The 13600-nt window shown below is 46.0% G+C and overlaps 2 protein-coding genes across 2 annotated transcripts; both read left to right on the top strand.

Moving 5' to 3' along the window:
* Positions 1 to 677: 677 nt before the first annotated feature.
* Positions 678 to 3592, top strand: LOC143908338 (uncharacterized). Its single transcript, XM_077425962.1, has 2 exons — positions 678 to 1539; positions 1815 to 3592. Exons 1-2 carry the CDS (start codon positions 678 to 680, stop codon positions 3590 to 3592), a joined length of 2640 nt encoding a protein of 879 aa, XP_077282088.1.
* Positions 3593 to 3712: 120 nt separating this feature from the next.
* LOC143908335 (uncharacterized) lies at positions 3713 to 5779 on the top strand. The gene has a single exon (XM_077425961.1). It carries the CDS (start codon positions 3713 to 3715, stop codon positions 5777 to 5779), a length of 2067 nt encoding a protein of 688 aa, XP_077282087.1.
* The last annotated feature ends 7821 nt before the right edge of the window (positions 5780 to 13600 follow it).

The raw sequence follows: 13600 nt of genomic DNA, 5'->3' as shown, positions 1-13600 counted from the left end.
CTGTTCGTCGGCACTGGTCCCCGGTATAGAATATATTGCAGCACTCAAGGTAATCTTATTAAAGATTATAATTACAATTATAATCACAATCGCAACGAAGTTGGCGTAATTGATGCTCATGTCGTGGATTATTGCTCGTGTCATGTGTGTACTGCTCATGTCGTATACGCTGCTCGTGTCGTAGTTCCGCGCGCAACATGTATTGCTGAAAACTCAATCTGAACAAATACTTGAGTGCATTTCTCGCCGTAACCGGGCACCTGTGCCAACCTAATTGATAATTTTGATCGTTGATACAACTATTTTCTTATTTTGTGCATCCCTTGCAACCCTCTTCCTTGCTAGCTCTACACTGCATTTGATCTCCTTTTCTTGCGTTCGCCATTCGCTCTTGCGATTAACAAAATTGTCATTTGGATTGCGCTATTATATCGTAATTGAGGAACGTTCTCTCGGGAACATTCCATTGAGCCTTCGCGTAGGAATCCGAAACAAGCCATCTGCTATTCCTCGTCACCTTGACGAACGGAACGGTTGTTTGCTTTTGTTCTCTCTTTCGTCCCTTAGCATATAAACTCGAAGCCTATTGTTCGCCGGTATTTTCACGGGGCGACAATACATTACGTGTCCTTGGGGTCGTTCGCCGTTGCTGTTGATTGCTTTACGTATCAACCAACATGTCGAAATCAAAGTCAGCTCCTTCTTGTCGCGAGTTATGCGTCCGGCGGATGAGGGAGATTTATGATCTTGCCCGGAAGGCCTCGTCCGAACCGACGATCCTAGAAAGTTTTCTTGCCCGCTATCAGAGCGTGGCGAGAATCGCCGAGGACTTTGAGAACGCGCATCTCAAGGTTATACAAGAGACTACTGAGTTCGACACCGAAGATGCGGTTCGGGCAGACTTCGACAAGATGCATTACACCGTGAAGGGACGGTATCACGCGCTCACGGGCACGGCGCCCGGAACCGCACAGGCTCATTCCGCGAGCCACGCGTCGGCGATCAAGTTACCCAAAATTACGCTTCCGCAATTTTCGGGCAATCTCACGCTGTGGCCGTCTTTTATCGCTTTGTTGAACACCTCGATTCACGACAACCGACAGATCTCGTCAATAGAGAAGTATCAATATCTGCTGGCCTCGCTAAAGGGGGAGGCGCTCAATGTAATCAAGAATTTGCCCCTCGCCGCGGAGTATTACATGATTGCATACGACGCGCTGCTCGACAGATATCGGAACAGAAGGAAGCTAGCGGACCACCACCTAAAGTCGATACGCGAAGCCAAACCGTTAAAAATAGAATCGGCCGATGCCCTCCATAAATTATTAGATACGTTCACCGAAAACACTCGCGCGCTAAACCTGATGAAGTTCCCTACCGATTCGTGGGATTTCCTTTTGCTCAATTTCCTGCTCGAGAAGCTTCCCCGATCATTGCGGGAAAAGTTCGAATCTGTTCATCGGGCCGAAGAGATACCGCGATACGCTCAGCTCATCAAGTTTCTTTCCGAGCACTGTAAAGTCCTTGAGGCCATCTCGGGTCCGTCGACCATGCCGATCAAATCACAATCGTCCGCGTCGGCTTCGTCGCTTGCAACTCGAACTGCCGAGTGTCCGGTATGTAAAGAACAACACCTCGTTGCAAAATGTTCTCGGTTCTTAAAGTTAGCACCCCGAGAGAGGCATTCGACGGCTAAAGCTTCGAACTTGTGCTATAACTGCCTCCGCGCGGGCCACAGCGTTAATGACTGTCCATCGTCGTGGACGTGTCGGTCGTGTAAAGCCAAACATCACACGCTCCTGCATTTTGAGCAGAACTCGGGCTCGGCGAATGCACCCACAGACGCCGAACCACCCTCCGAATCGGGGACAACGTCATCGCAGAGAAGCGAATCGTTAGCATGGCTAGTGTCGCGCGGTCGAACCCGATCGTATTGTTGTCGACGGTACAAGCCGAAGCGCTCGACGCACACGGAAATCCCTTCCCCGTTCGTATTCTGTTAGATAGCGCGAGCCAGCTAAACTTTATCTCCGAAAGTTGCATGCAGAGGGGTGGTTTTGGACGAACCAAGTGCCATACGGTAGTTCTCGCGGTAATTGATACAAAGGCGGCTGCAACTCGAGGCCGCACCTCACTCGTAATACAAGCAAAGGGCAGGGAAAGCACGCGCACCCCAGTAGAGGCTACGATTCTTCCGCGCATCTCCGCCCCGTTACCTAGCAGTCAGGTCGAGCGAAGAGCGTGGAAACATTTGAACGGATTGCGGCTAGCTGATCCGCAGTATCACCGACCCGGTCCCATCGACATCCTGATCGGCGCAGAAATCTTCGCGTCGTTACTTCGGGATGGCCGTCGCGTGGGAAAGAAGGGCGAACCAGACGCCTTCAATTCCGTCTTCGACTGGGTTCTCGTCGGTTCGGTATCGACGCAGGCGCCGGGATCCACACATTCGTTTATGACTCTCGATTCGTTGGACGCATCTCTTAGTCGATTTTGGCAACTAGACGAGATTCCATCGGTCCCACCGTATTCGCAGGAGGATAAACGTTGCGAGGAATTATTCGCTCAGACCACGCGTCGGGACGCGTCCGGTCGTTTTGTTGTATCGTATCCTTTCAAAAGGGATAAACCTTGTTTTGTCGGCACGCGTCAAGTAGCCCTAAATAGATTTCGCGCACTTGAGCGTCGCTTTAAATTAGATGCAGAGTTTAAATTGAACTATAACAAATTCATGCAGGATTATTTGAATAACGGTTATATGAAACTGATTGAACGGCCGTTTCCGGTGGACGGACCTGTATTCTATTTGCCCCATCATGGGGTAGTTAAATCGGATAGCACTACCACAAAATTGCGGGTCGTATTTGACGCCTCGGCGAAGGATTTGAACGGCGTTTTGTTGAACGACGTATTGCGATCCGGGCCTAAGTTACAGACGGATATAGTCGTGATATTGTTGAGGTTCCGGGTAGGCCGCGTGGCGCTCACTGCGGACGTCAAACAAATGTTCCTTCGGATCTTGGTCGAGCGCGGTCAATGTGACTACCAGAGAATAGTCTGGCGTTTCTCGGAGAATGATCCGATATTAGACTACTTGATGTTGACTGTCACTTTTGGATTGACGTGTTCTCCGTTCCTGGCAATCGCCTGCTTGTTGAAATTGGCAACGGAAGGCAAAGTGAGCTACCCTCTGGCCGCGGCGGCCTTGGAGGAGAGCGTCTATGTCGACGACGTGGTGGCGAGCGCCGAATCTGAGGGGGAAGCCCGTGAGCTTCAGCGGCAGCTACAAGCTTTGCTTAAAACCGCGGGTTTCGAGCTCAGGAAATGGGCCAGCAGCCATCCGTCAGTCTTAGCAGATCTCGATCCAGAGCTTTGCAGTCAATCATTGCTATCGTTTGAATCCTCGGAAGATCAGTTTCTCAAAGTTCTCGGACTTCGTTGGTATCCTCAAACGGACAACTTCGGCTTTCAGGTCCATCCGTTGGACAGAGATTGTACCAAACGTACCATTCTCTCGGAACTGGCTCGTATTTTTAACCCGTTAGGCTTTCTGACTCCCCTTACGTTTGCAGCTAAAAGACTGATACAGTAACTCTGGGTGCTCAAATTAGAGTGGGACGATAGGCCTCCTTCGGAAGTATGTTCTCGATGGGGACGATACAAATCGGAACTCCTCGCGCTAGCTTCCATTCGCATACCTCGTACTATCGCCATGGCTAACGTAATCCGACGGGAGATACACGGATTTTGTGACGCGAGTGAACAGGGCTACGGAGCCGTTGTATATATTAGAATCGTCGCCGAGGACGGGGTACTGATTCGAATGCTCAGCGCCAAGTCAAAGGTGGCCCCGCTTAAGGCCATCACCTTGCCGAGACTCGAGCTTTGCGCAGCCGTTTTACTGTCGGACTTAGCGGAGTATATCGGGAACATCCTCCGGCCTAAGATTACTATCGACGGCACGTACGCGTGGTCTGATTCCGAGGTCGCGCTCGCCTGGATACGTTCGGCCCCCCACCGTTGGAAGACGTTTGTGCGTAATCGTGTGGCCCGCATCCAGTCCAACACAGATATCTCTTGCTGGAGACATGTCGACACCAAGTCTAACCCCGCCGATTGTTGCTCAAGGGGCTTGTTTCCTCAAGAATTAGTGGATCACCAGCTTTGGTGGACTGGCCCTGCGTGGCTCGCCGAATTCGAACTCACTCCAGAAACGATATTGGAGACTGACGATTTTCCGGAGGAAGAAAAATCTCATGCTTTTGTTGTTGTAAATCCTGCTGATGTCGTAAACTCTGCTTCTGTTGTTGATTCGTTTCTCGATCGTTTTTCGTCATTGGATAAACTCGTTAGAATATTATCTTATTGTCTTCGTTTTGTTAATCGACTCAAGTCAAATTCACCTCACAGAACTCTTGTCGTAGACCAAGTCGAATTCCATTCGACCCTGCTATACCTCGTTAAAGTTGTTCAATCTTGTCGCTTTGCAGAGGATCTCGATAGATTGAAACGCAATCAGAATTGCTCCAAACCTCTGCGACAACTCGCCCCTTTCGTGGACGCGCGCGGAGTCCTCAGGGTGGGCGGTAGACTCACGCACTCCGCAATATCTCATGAGGCCAAGCATCCCGCGTTATTGCCCGGTAAGCACCGGCTCACGGAACTTATAGTAGAGCGCACCCACCGCCTACACTTGCATCCGGGGCGTCGAGCGTTGCATTACCTACTACTGCAGCATTTTTGGATTCTGGGGGCCTATCAGGCCATCAAACGTTGTTTGTCGCGTTGTTACCAATGTTTCCGGGCGAACCCACGTACTTTGCAACCGCCCATGGCGGACCTACCGCTCGACCGGGTACGTCAGGCCAAACCCTTCTCAATCGCCGGGGTTGACTACGCGGGCCCCTTCTTCGTATATAATCGTTGTTCTCGCGGGGCAACGCCGTTCAAGGCGTACGTGTGCATTTTCGTTTGCTTTACCACAAAGGCGGTTCATTTGGAACTTGCTTTTTCCTTATCTACAGACTCGTTTTTGTCGGCTCTGAGGCGTTTCATCGCTAGGCGCGGTCGCTGCTCGCGGATCTACAGCGACTGCGGCACCAATTTCGTGGGGGCTCAGCGCGAGCTCGTCAGCTGCATGGAGGCGGCCTCAGGGCGAGTACAAATCCAGTGGTCCTTTAACCCCCCTTCCGCGCCACACTTTGGTGGCCTCTGGGAAGCGGGGGTTAAGGCGACAAAGATTCACTTGAAATGCGTGGTGGGAGCGCAGATCCTCACGGTAGAGGAATTCAGTACCCTCCTAGCACAGGTAGAATCCATCCTGAATTCCCGACCTTTGTGCCCCACCAGCTCGGATCCCCACGACCTCGGGGACCACTCCCTGGGGCACTTTATCACATTAGAGCCGCTCGTAGCGGTTCCCTATCCCGACCTAGACCCGGTGCCGATAGGCAGACTCGATCGATGGCAGCTGGTGCAGCACATGCACCAACAGTTCTGGAAACGGTGGCATGAAGAATATCTACACACCCTCCAGCAACGACCAAAGTGGTTAAAGCCGGCTGACGCGATATCAAAGGGCACGTTGGTCCTTCTAAAAACCGAAAACGTTTTTTCTCTGGCGTGGAGACGAAGGCGCGTCGAGGAATTGCATCCGGGTCGTGACGGGGTCGCCCGGGTCGCTACGGTGAGGACGGCGGATGGCCTCCTTAGTCGCCCTCTGGTGAAGCTGTGCCCTCTGCCGATGGACGGCTCACCGGAAGGACTCGCCCAAACATAGAAAATACGGTGTATTTTGGTGGGCGGTAATGTTTGGCGCACCGCCGTGTATCATAGTGTAAATAGTAGTTAATTATAGGATTGATTTCGTGTTGTCGTTTCACATTGTTAATTGTACGGTTCTTGTATTGATTAGTTATACCGGGTTAAATTATCGCGCCTATTAGCGAAACGTCGGTGGATCGCGATTAGTACGCTTGTCGATGTTCGCGCGACTCACCCGACTCGTGCTGCCCGCCCACGGGTGGCATCCCCAATTATGAGAAGAATTCGGTACTCGCTCGCGCCGTACTTCGCAGGTGCGCGAGCCGGAGAACGGAAGAGAGGCACTCACCAGTCGAACGTCGTGAAGCTCACACGTTACCGTTTTGCATGTGCAAACTTGGAGTGCTCGGTCGCCCATCGCAGACCACGAAGGCCCAATCGCTAGATATCCTGCCTATCTGTGCCTGCTTACCATACCTGCCTGCCCGTGCCCGCTTGCTATACCGGACTGTTGCATGCTTTCGCCTTGCACGCCAGAGATCTCGCCAACGGGAGGACGACGTCGACACCCAGGAGGCGCCGGGCAACGACACGGTGAGTCGCCTCGCATTTTTTGATATTCGCTTGCTTGCTTCGCTTTATTCACTTTCGCGAGGGCACGGGCCCTCTGGTCCTTCGAGAAATTTTGTTGACCAATCGCAAATCCGGGGAGCGCCTCATACCCCCCCCCCCGTGCAAATATTAAATATATATATTATCATTTATATTAATATAATTATTAGTATTTTAGTAAGTATTTTTATACCAAGATAGTACGTAAATGCTGTGTGCCCAAATGCTTTTCAAATAAGGATACACCTGTACATAGGCTTCCACGAGATACACAAAAAGCAGAACAATGGCTAACAATTGGACGGACTGATTTGATAGGTAACATAGAAATAATAATATTTATATTACTATTACTACGTTTACGCGAGCGTTATTTCTGTAGTAACTTACGATAATTCCTTCGCGTAAACGGGATTTTCCTTCGCGTAAACGTAGTAATGGAAATAATATTTATATTTGCTTACGTTGAAAATATAAGCATACGCACATATACGCACTCGTGTGTGTGTGTGTGTATGTTGGATAATAATCGGACACAGAACGTACAATAGTGCTTCTTTATTTACGACACACAATAGCGTGGAGAACAGAAAATGTATGTAATGTATGAAAAAGGGCGGCTGTGTCTCTAACTAAACTTAACGAACAAATAGCCATGAACGAGTGTATATGTGAACCGCGTATAGTTCTACCGAGACGCCATCTGAGCCAATAAGAAACGTCTAGTGAATAATAGTTACAATAAAAGAAGGCGGTAAAATTGAATTTCTAACACTCTCCCTCAATTTTACAGTCCTTTGTTATTAATGTCCCTTAACCCAAGTCCGCGAACACAAAATTCGTGTTTTCCTCTTGGTAGTTTTTTGGTAAGTACATCTGCGACCATCTCTTCTGTAGGTAAATATTCGAGTTTTACGAGATGTTCATTTAATATTTCTCGAATAAAATGATGACGAATGTTGTACACGTCTTGAATAAGTCGTAATCAGCACGAGGGCCAAGAAAGAGACACGGCAGTTCGAATGTCTACGAAGTATTTTAAACGTTCTATTTATTTGTAATATAAATGAGAAAATGCCACAATGGCTGTTAAACGATACGTAAATGTAATGAAAATTCATTTAAACATATAAATGTAGTAAACATAGCAGAAAACTATAAACCATAAATTTATGAATGAAATCGGTATAGTTATTAATAGTCACTTCACAGAGAAGAATGTAATGTCGATCAAGGTCTTTTCGAATACTCATTAGTTAATTGAAACATTCGAGAATAGAAGTGAATTAAACCAGATGTTCTTTATTATATTATTTTCAATGCGTATGACCTTAACACTTTATAAAGCAATCTAAAATGAAATGACTATTAATAAGACATTTATTACAATGTAAATATAATCAGCATAAATTCAAATGATTATTTAAAACATATCAAACATGGAATAATGCATACTTCATCGTTCTTCAATCAAATTACCTTTTAATTCATAAATAAAGAGAAACTTATTTAATAAGTATTCAAACAATAGATGTAACTCAGGACGTACTATATCACCTTGTAATTATCACAAATATTCTGAACTATTAATCTAAATTTCTTGTGATGAGTAGAATTTACTCAGTGGCATTAAACCATTTGGCAATATAAACACAAGTAAATTCTAATTCATGTATCAGTCGCAAATATTAAGTTATCGAACATACGACATATAAACTCATATCTAATTCACGAGAATTGAATACAAGATACTTTATGGTTATGTAAACTTCGTAATACAGAAATTATATCCAGAATCGTAACGCAAGCAATTCGAAATTAAGTATTTGTAAGAGATATTTACAATGTTTTATCATTAGCAATTCGATCGATTGTCGCAATAAGGAGCGAATACATTTTACGAGAGACTAATTATCCGTATAATTCTTCATACAAGACAACATAGAAGACGTGTAAGAAAAGGTAAAGTTACGCGTGGTTGTAACCGATATTAGCGACGTTTACTTTGAGCACTCAAAGGAAATAATCCCGGTAGTTAAAGCACAGGATTATATCGTGGGATGATGCCCATCAATCAACAGCGAAGCAACTGTACATTTCAGCATCCCATGTAAAAAAAGAAATCTCCTGAATGTTCTGCAATCAGAGAGCGCATATATCTACAAAGTAGTACCCTTAGTTTGCTCCATGATTGTTGCCCAGAACATCAAGAGTTACCTTATATCCATTCTTTCACGTGTATGAAATATTTCTCCCGCTTTTGGGAATCGTGAAAGACTAGCAAGCAATCTCGGATAAAACCTCCTTCCGTATCAAGACATATAATGGGCGAATCCCCGAAAATGGCGACGTCCGTCCTTCTCATAAACTTCGTCCTTCCTTCTATCTCCGTGGTCGTCCTTTTCAATAATTCTGGCCTCGTCATGAAATTATCACACCTTCGTACACCCACTGCAGATATCGGCGTCAGGTCTCAGAATTTCGGATAGCTACAATACACCGCAGACAACTCAGGATTGCTCGGACACGTCTCACCACGATGGACGAATGATCTCGAATCCTCTCTTTTTTTTCGTCTCTTGTTCTCGCACGCACGTACTTCCGAGAAGAACCCGGAAAACGCTTATTGCTAGGTCGCTATGCGGCTGCGCCGCTTCGCGCGCTACGTTCACACGCTTGTTACTAAATCGTATCGAATCGGTTGACGCTTCACAATTGTCATAGATGGCATCACGCTTCATGGGCGAGGGACCTTAACGCGGCAATTCAAACAAATGTCGATGTGTTTGGATCTTCCGTGGTAGACGGGGTTGTGCGCCAGTTCCCTGGCTCCTTGATTGTCGTTATACAAATTGACATTCGTTAGCTTTTCCAAACCAAGCTCCTTTAGAAAATTGATGAGGTACACAGCCTCCTTGGCTGCATCAGTTAGCCCCATATATTCGGCCTCGGTCGAAGAAAGCGCGACTGTCCTCTGCTTTTGGGATTTCCAGAAAATAGCGCCTCCAGCAAGTATAAAGGCTGTTCCAGTATACGAGCGCCTGTCCATCGCACAATTGCCCCAATCAGCATCCACGTATCCAGTGAGACCTTTGTTTGTACGTTCGAAACACAGAGCCAAATTGATGGTGTTCTTCAGGTACCTAAGCACATGTTTAGCTGCTGTCCAGTGTTTCTTCTCGTGACAAGAATTAAATTGGCTTAACACGCTGACTGCATGAGCGATGTCGGGCCTAGTACCTAGGGCTAGGTACATCAAACTGCCCACCAGTTCCCTGTATGGCACTAAATCATCGCCGTATTCCGGATCTCCTGCCGTCAACTTGATGCTACCGTCTAGTGGAGTATTTGATGTTTTGCAATCGGCCATCCCGAACCTGAAAAGCAAATCTTTGATATAACCAGCCTGAAAAAGATGAGTACTCTCCTTGCTCTTGATGATTTCTATTCCTAAGCAGTATTTAGCTTCCCCGAGGTCCTTGACCGCAAAACGGTTCTTTAGTATCTTGATAATCCTTTTGGTCGTCTTGGTGTCTTTTGAAGCCATCAGTATATCATCAACATAAACAAGTAAGAAAAATGTTCCATCATCGTTTACATACACGCAGGGATCTGCGTTTGTGGGAGAGAGTCCAGCTTTCTTCAATGTTTCGTCAAGCTTTAAATACCACCGACGTCCGGCCTGGCGTAGTCCATATAACGCTTTTGGAAGGAGGCAAACCATATGTTTTTGACGAAGTTGCAAGAGCATAGTTTTGGCTCTATCATGTAGATGTTCTGCCGACTTTTCCCGCGTGATTCTTTCTAGCATTTTTTCTAGATGCTCTGGCGGTTCCATGTAAACTACGGTATCCATGTCGCCGTGTAGGTATGCTGCAGTAATGTCCAACTGTGATATTGACATTCCGAGCTCAACTGATAAAGCGACTAACAGCCTGAGCGATCCGAGTCTGGCTACAGGAGCGAAAGTGTCTTGAAAATCGAGTCCAGGGCGTTGAGAGAACCCTTTCGCGACAACTCTGGCCTTTTTTCTCTCTAACTTTCCATCTGCTCCGTACTTGTTTCTAAGAATCGTTCTGCAACCGACGACATTGCCATCCTTAAGTCTCTCCACTAGTTTCCATGTATCATTAGCCACGAGACTTCTAACTTCATCGTAAATGGCGTTCTTCCACTCCGCTGCATCTGGACCTGTAGTAGCCTCAGAGATGGAAATTTCACCTGCAAATAAAGCGTACATAGAATCTTGTCATTCAATGTCATCGTCAGATAATGACTCGACAACTATAGGTGCTGGCACTCCTTGTTGTTTGCTTCTCAAATCGTATTCCTTGCTTGGAGGGTCAGGTTTTCTATTCGTCGCTCCCTTCGGCCTTCCTGGTCCTCGTCTAGCGGGCGTTGCGGTACTATTATCATCTTCTGCGTCAACCTGGTCGTTGTCTTCAATGGTTCGGTCGTTTCCGGATTGTATGGCCATTGGATCGTTGTTGAGTCCGACTGCCGCTTCACCTTGCCCCTCGAATGTCATTAGATTATCCACGACCTTAAATCGCCCATTCTTCGTTTCCTCGGTGATTATGTCCTCACACGATTCCTTCACGTTAAATTCGTTGAAGAATTTAACATTCCTAGAGATGTGGATTTTTCGGTTCTTTGGGCTCCACACTCTGTAAGCTTTTGATACCTCAAAGTATCCAACAAAGATGCCTTTTAAGCGACGGACATCAAACTTGCCTTTGTTTGGAGACTTGTCCGGAATGAACGCCTTGCATCCAAATGTCCACAGATGACTAATGTTCGGGCGTCGCCGGTCCATTTTTCGAATGGGGTTCCAGAATGAAGACTTTTTGTAATACAGCGATTCCTAATATAATTTGCAGTTACGATCGCTTTGGCCCAAAAGGAAGGTGAAAGTCCTGATTGAATCATCATGCATCGTGCTGCCTCGACTAGAGTTCGATTTCTTCGTTCAGCAACACCATTTTGCTCAGGTGTGTGAGCTACTGTCAGTCGGCGACAAATTCCGTGTTCCTTAAACAATTTGTCCAGAGTAGAGTTGCAATACTCCTTGCCGTTATCTGATTGGACTGCCTTGATTTTTCGTCCAGTTTGATTTTCGGCTAGCTTCTTAAATTCCTCGAACTTTTCAGCGACCTCTCCTTTGTTTCGCATGAAGTATACCTCACACCAGCGGGTATGGTCGTCTATAAAAGTGACAAAATAGCGTGCACCGCCCTGTGACTCCGTTCGCATCGGTCCACATACGTCAGTGTGTATAATGTCGAGTGCACCTGAAGCTCTCTGACCTCTAACCGGAAATGGAGAACTTGACAATTTTCCTGCAGCGCATATTTTACAATTAGTCATGGACGATCTAGCGTTGAGTTTTATGCCATTAACCGCTTGAGATTTCCACATCAGATTCACGTCATTTGCGTTGAGGTGCCCTAGTCGTTCGTGCCACGTCATAATTTGTGATCGTTCATCCTTAACTGCCACGCACGCTTCAGTAGTGGAACTTTCCTGAAGATAAAACAAATTGTTTACGCGTTTGGCTATCATTTTTGCGTTACCTTGAAGATCCTGAACGATGGCACAATCCTTGGTGAAGAGAACTTGATGCTGATTGTCGACTATTTTGGCCACAGATAGAAGATTGGTTCTCAAGTCAGGAACGTACAGTGTATCCTTCAATCTTATGTTCATCTCCTCGTCATCAACCGCGGTTGTGATTTTGATGTCTCCCATTGCCTCAACCTTAGTAGTAGTGTTGTTTGCGAGTTTTTGTCCACTAGAAATATTTGTAGTGTTCTCGAAGAGTTTCTTGTCGCCGCACAAGTGCGAAGTGCAGCCGCTGTCCAGACACCATTTCGTTGATACTTTATCATTATTTACTAAAAGCGTTGTCTCGGTCGCATGGCTTGATTTTTTATCTGTGTTGGTCTTCTTCGAGAAGCAATTCGCAGCCTTATGTCCGAGTTTCTTGCAATAATTGCATCTTATCCGTGCATATGTGAGCGATGATGTGTTTTTATTGGCATTGCTATTCACCGGCTTATTTTTAGAGACGCTAGGTTGTTGCTTACCCTGATGCTTTACAAACAAGGCACCAAATCCATCGTCGAGCGATTTTTGTTTTCGTGCTTCGCTTTCCTCGATTATCTTGATTTTTAATGTCTCGGCATCGGGCAAATCATCGCGTGACTCTATTGCACATCTGAATGTGTCGAAGCTGTTAGGGAGGCTATATAATATAATAATTGCGAGCATGTCACCATTTATTTCAACGTTCATCGCTTGTAGCTTATCGACTGCGTCAAGAAGATCGTTTAGATGATCTTTTACGTCGCCACTCTCTGGCATTTTGTGTAACATGAAACGTTTTAGAAGGGTTGCCTTACGTGCGGGTCCCTTGGATGCATAGATAGATTCTCATTTATCCCAGACGTCTTTAAATGTCTCGCAACCACGTATTTGCTTGAGCTCCGATGGATTAATCGACAGGATGAGATCTGATTTGGCCTTACGATCTTCGATAATCCATGAATCGTGTGCTGCTTGCGAAGCCGCTCGTGTAGCCGGGTCCGTTAAAACCACTGGTTTCGGTTTTTCTCCTGAGACGTATCCCCATGTATCGTAGTTCTTTACTAACAAGGCCCCCGCCTGAATTCTCCACGTATCGTAATTATCTCTGAAAAGCAACTCCAGGCGAGTAGAATTAATAAAGTTGTGTGACATGTCTTTCTATATGTACGCACCGTCTCGAGGTTAGGTTCGCTATCCGAAATTTACAATTCAAGTACTGCACTGTATTTCGACATCAGAGTGAAGAACAAGGTTAGTACATCATGTTATACTATGTCTAATTTTTTTTAACGGTATATTAGATGGCGTATAATTTACGGCCTCGGCGAGTATTCGAGGAGTTACTCGAAGATGATGATATTGAAGTCAGTGTTGAAAGTAAAAGTGAGCAAAGCTCTAACGATGAGGAAGATTCTGTTTACACATCAGAAGAAGAACAGACGAACAAAAAACTAGAAAAAGTTGTGCATCCTGCACTCGCCCCGTGTGTATAAAGCTACACGGCTACATTTTTTGTACAGATTGCGTTGACTTGTAATAAAAAAAAACTAAAATTAATTCTAATACTTGTATTTTATTGTTTATAACATGAAAGTTTGATTAAATAATAAATACTATAGCATATTTTGATGATAACGCA

Source organism: Temnothorax americanus, unplaced genomic scaffold, assembly GCF_048541705.1.
Source record: "Temnothorax americanus isolate GAGA-0224 unplaced genomic scaffold, ASM4854170v1 Scaffold92, whole genome shotgun sequence".
NCBI lineage: Eukaryota > Metazoa > Arthropoda > Insecta > Hymenoptera > Formicidae > Temnothorax > Temnothorax americanus.
The sequence above is the reverse complement of the archived record's forward strand: the minus strand, read 5'-3'. Positions and strand labels throughout refer to the sequence as shown.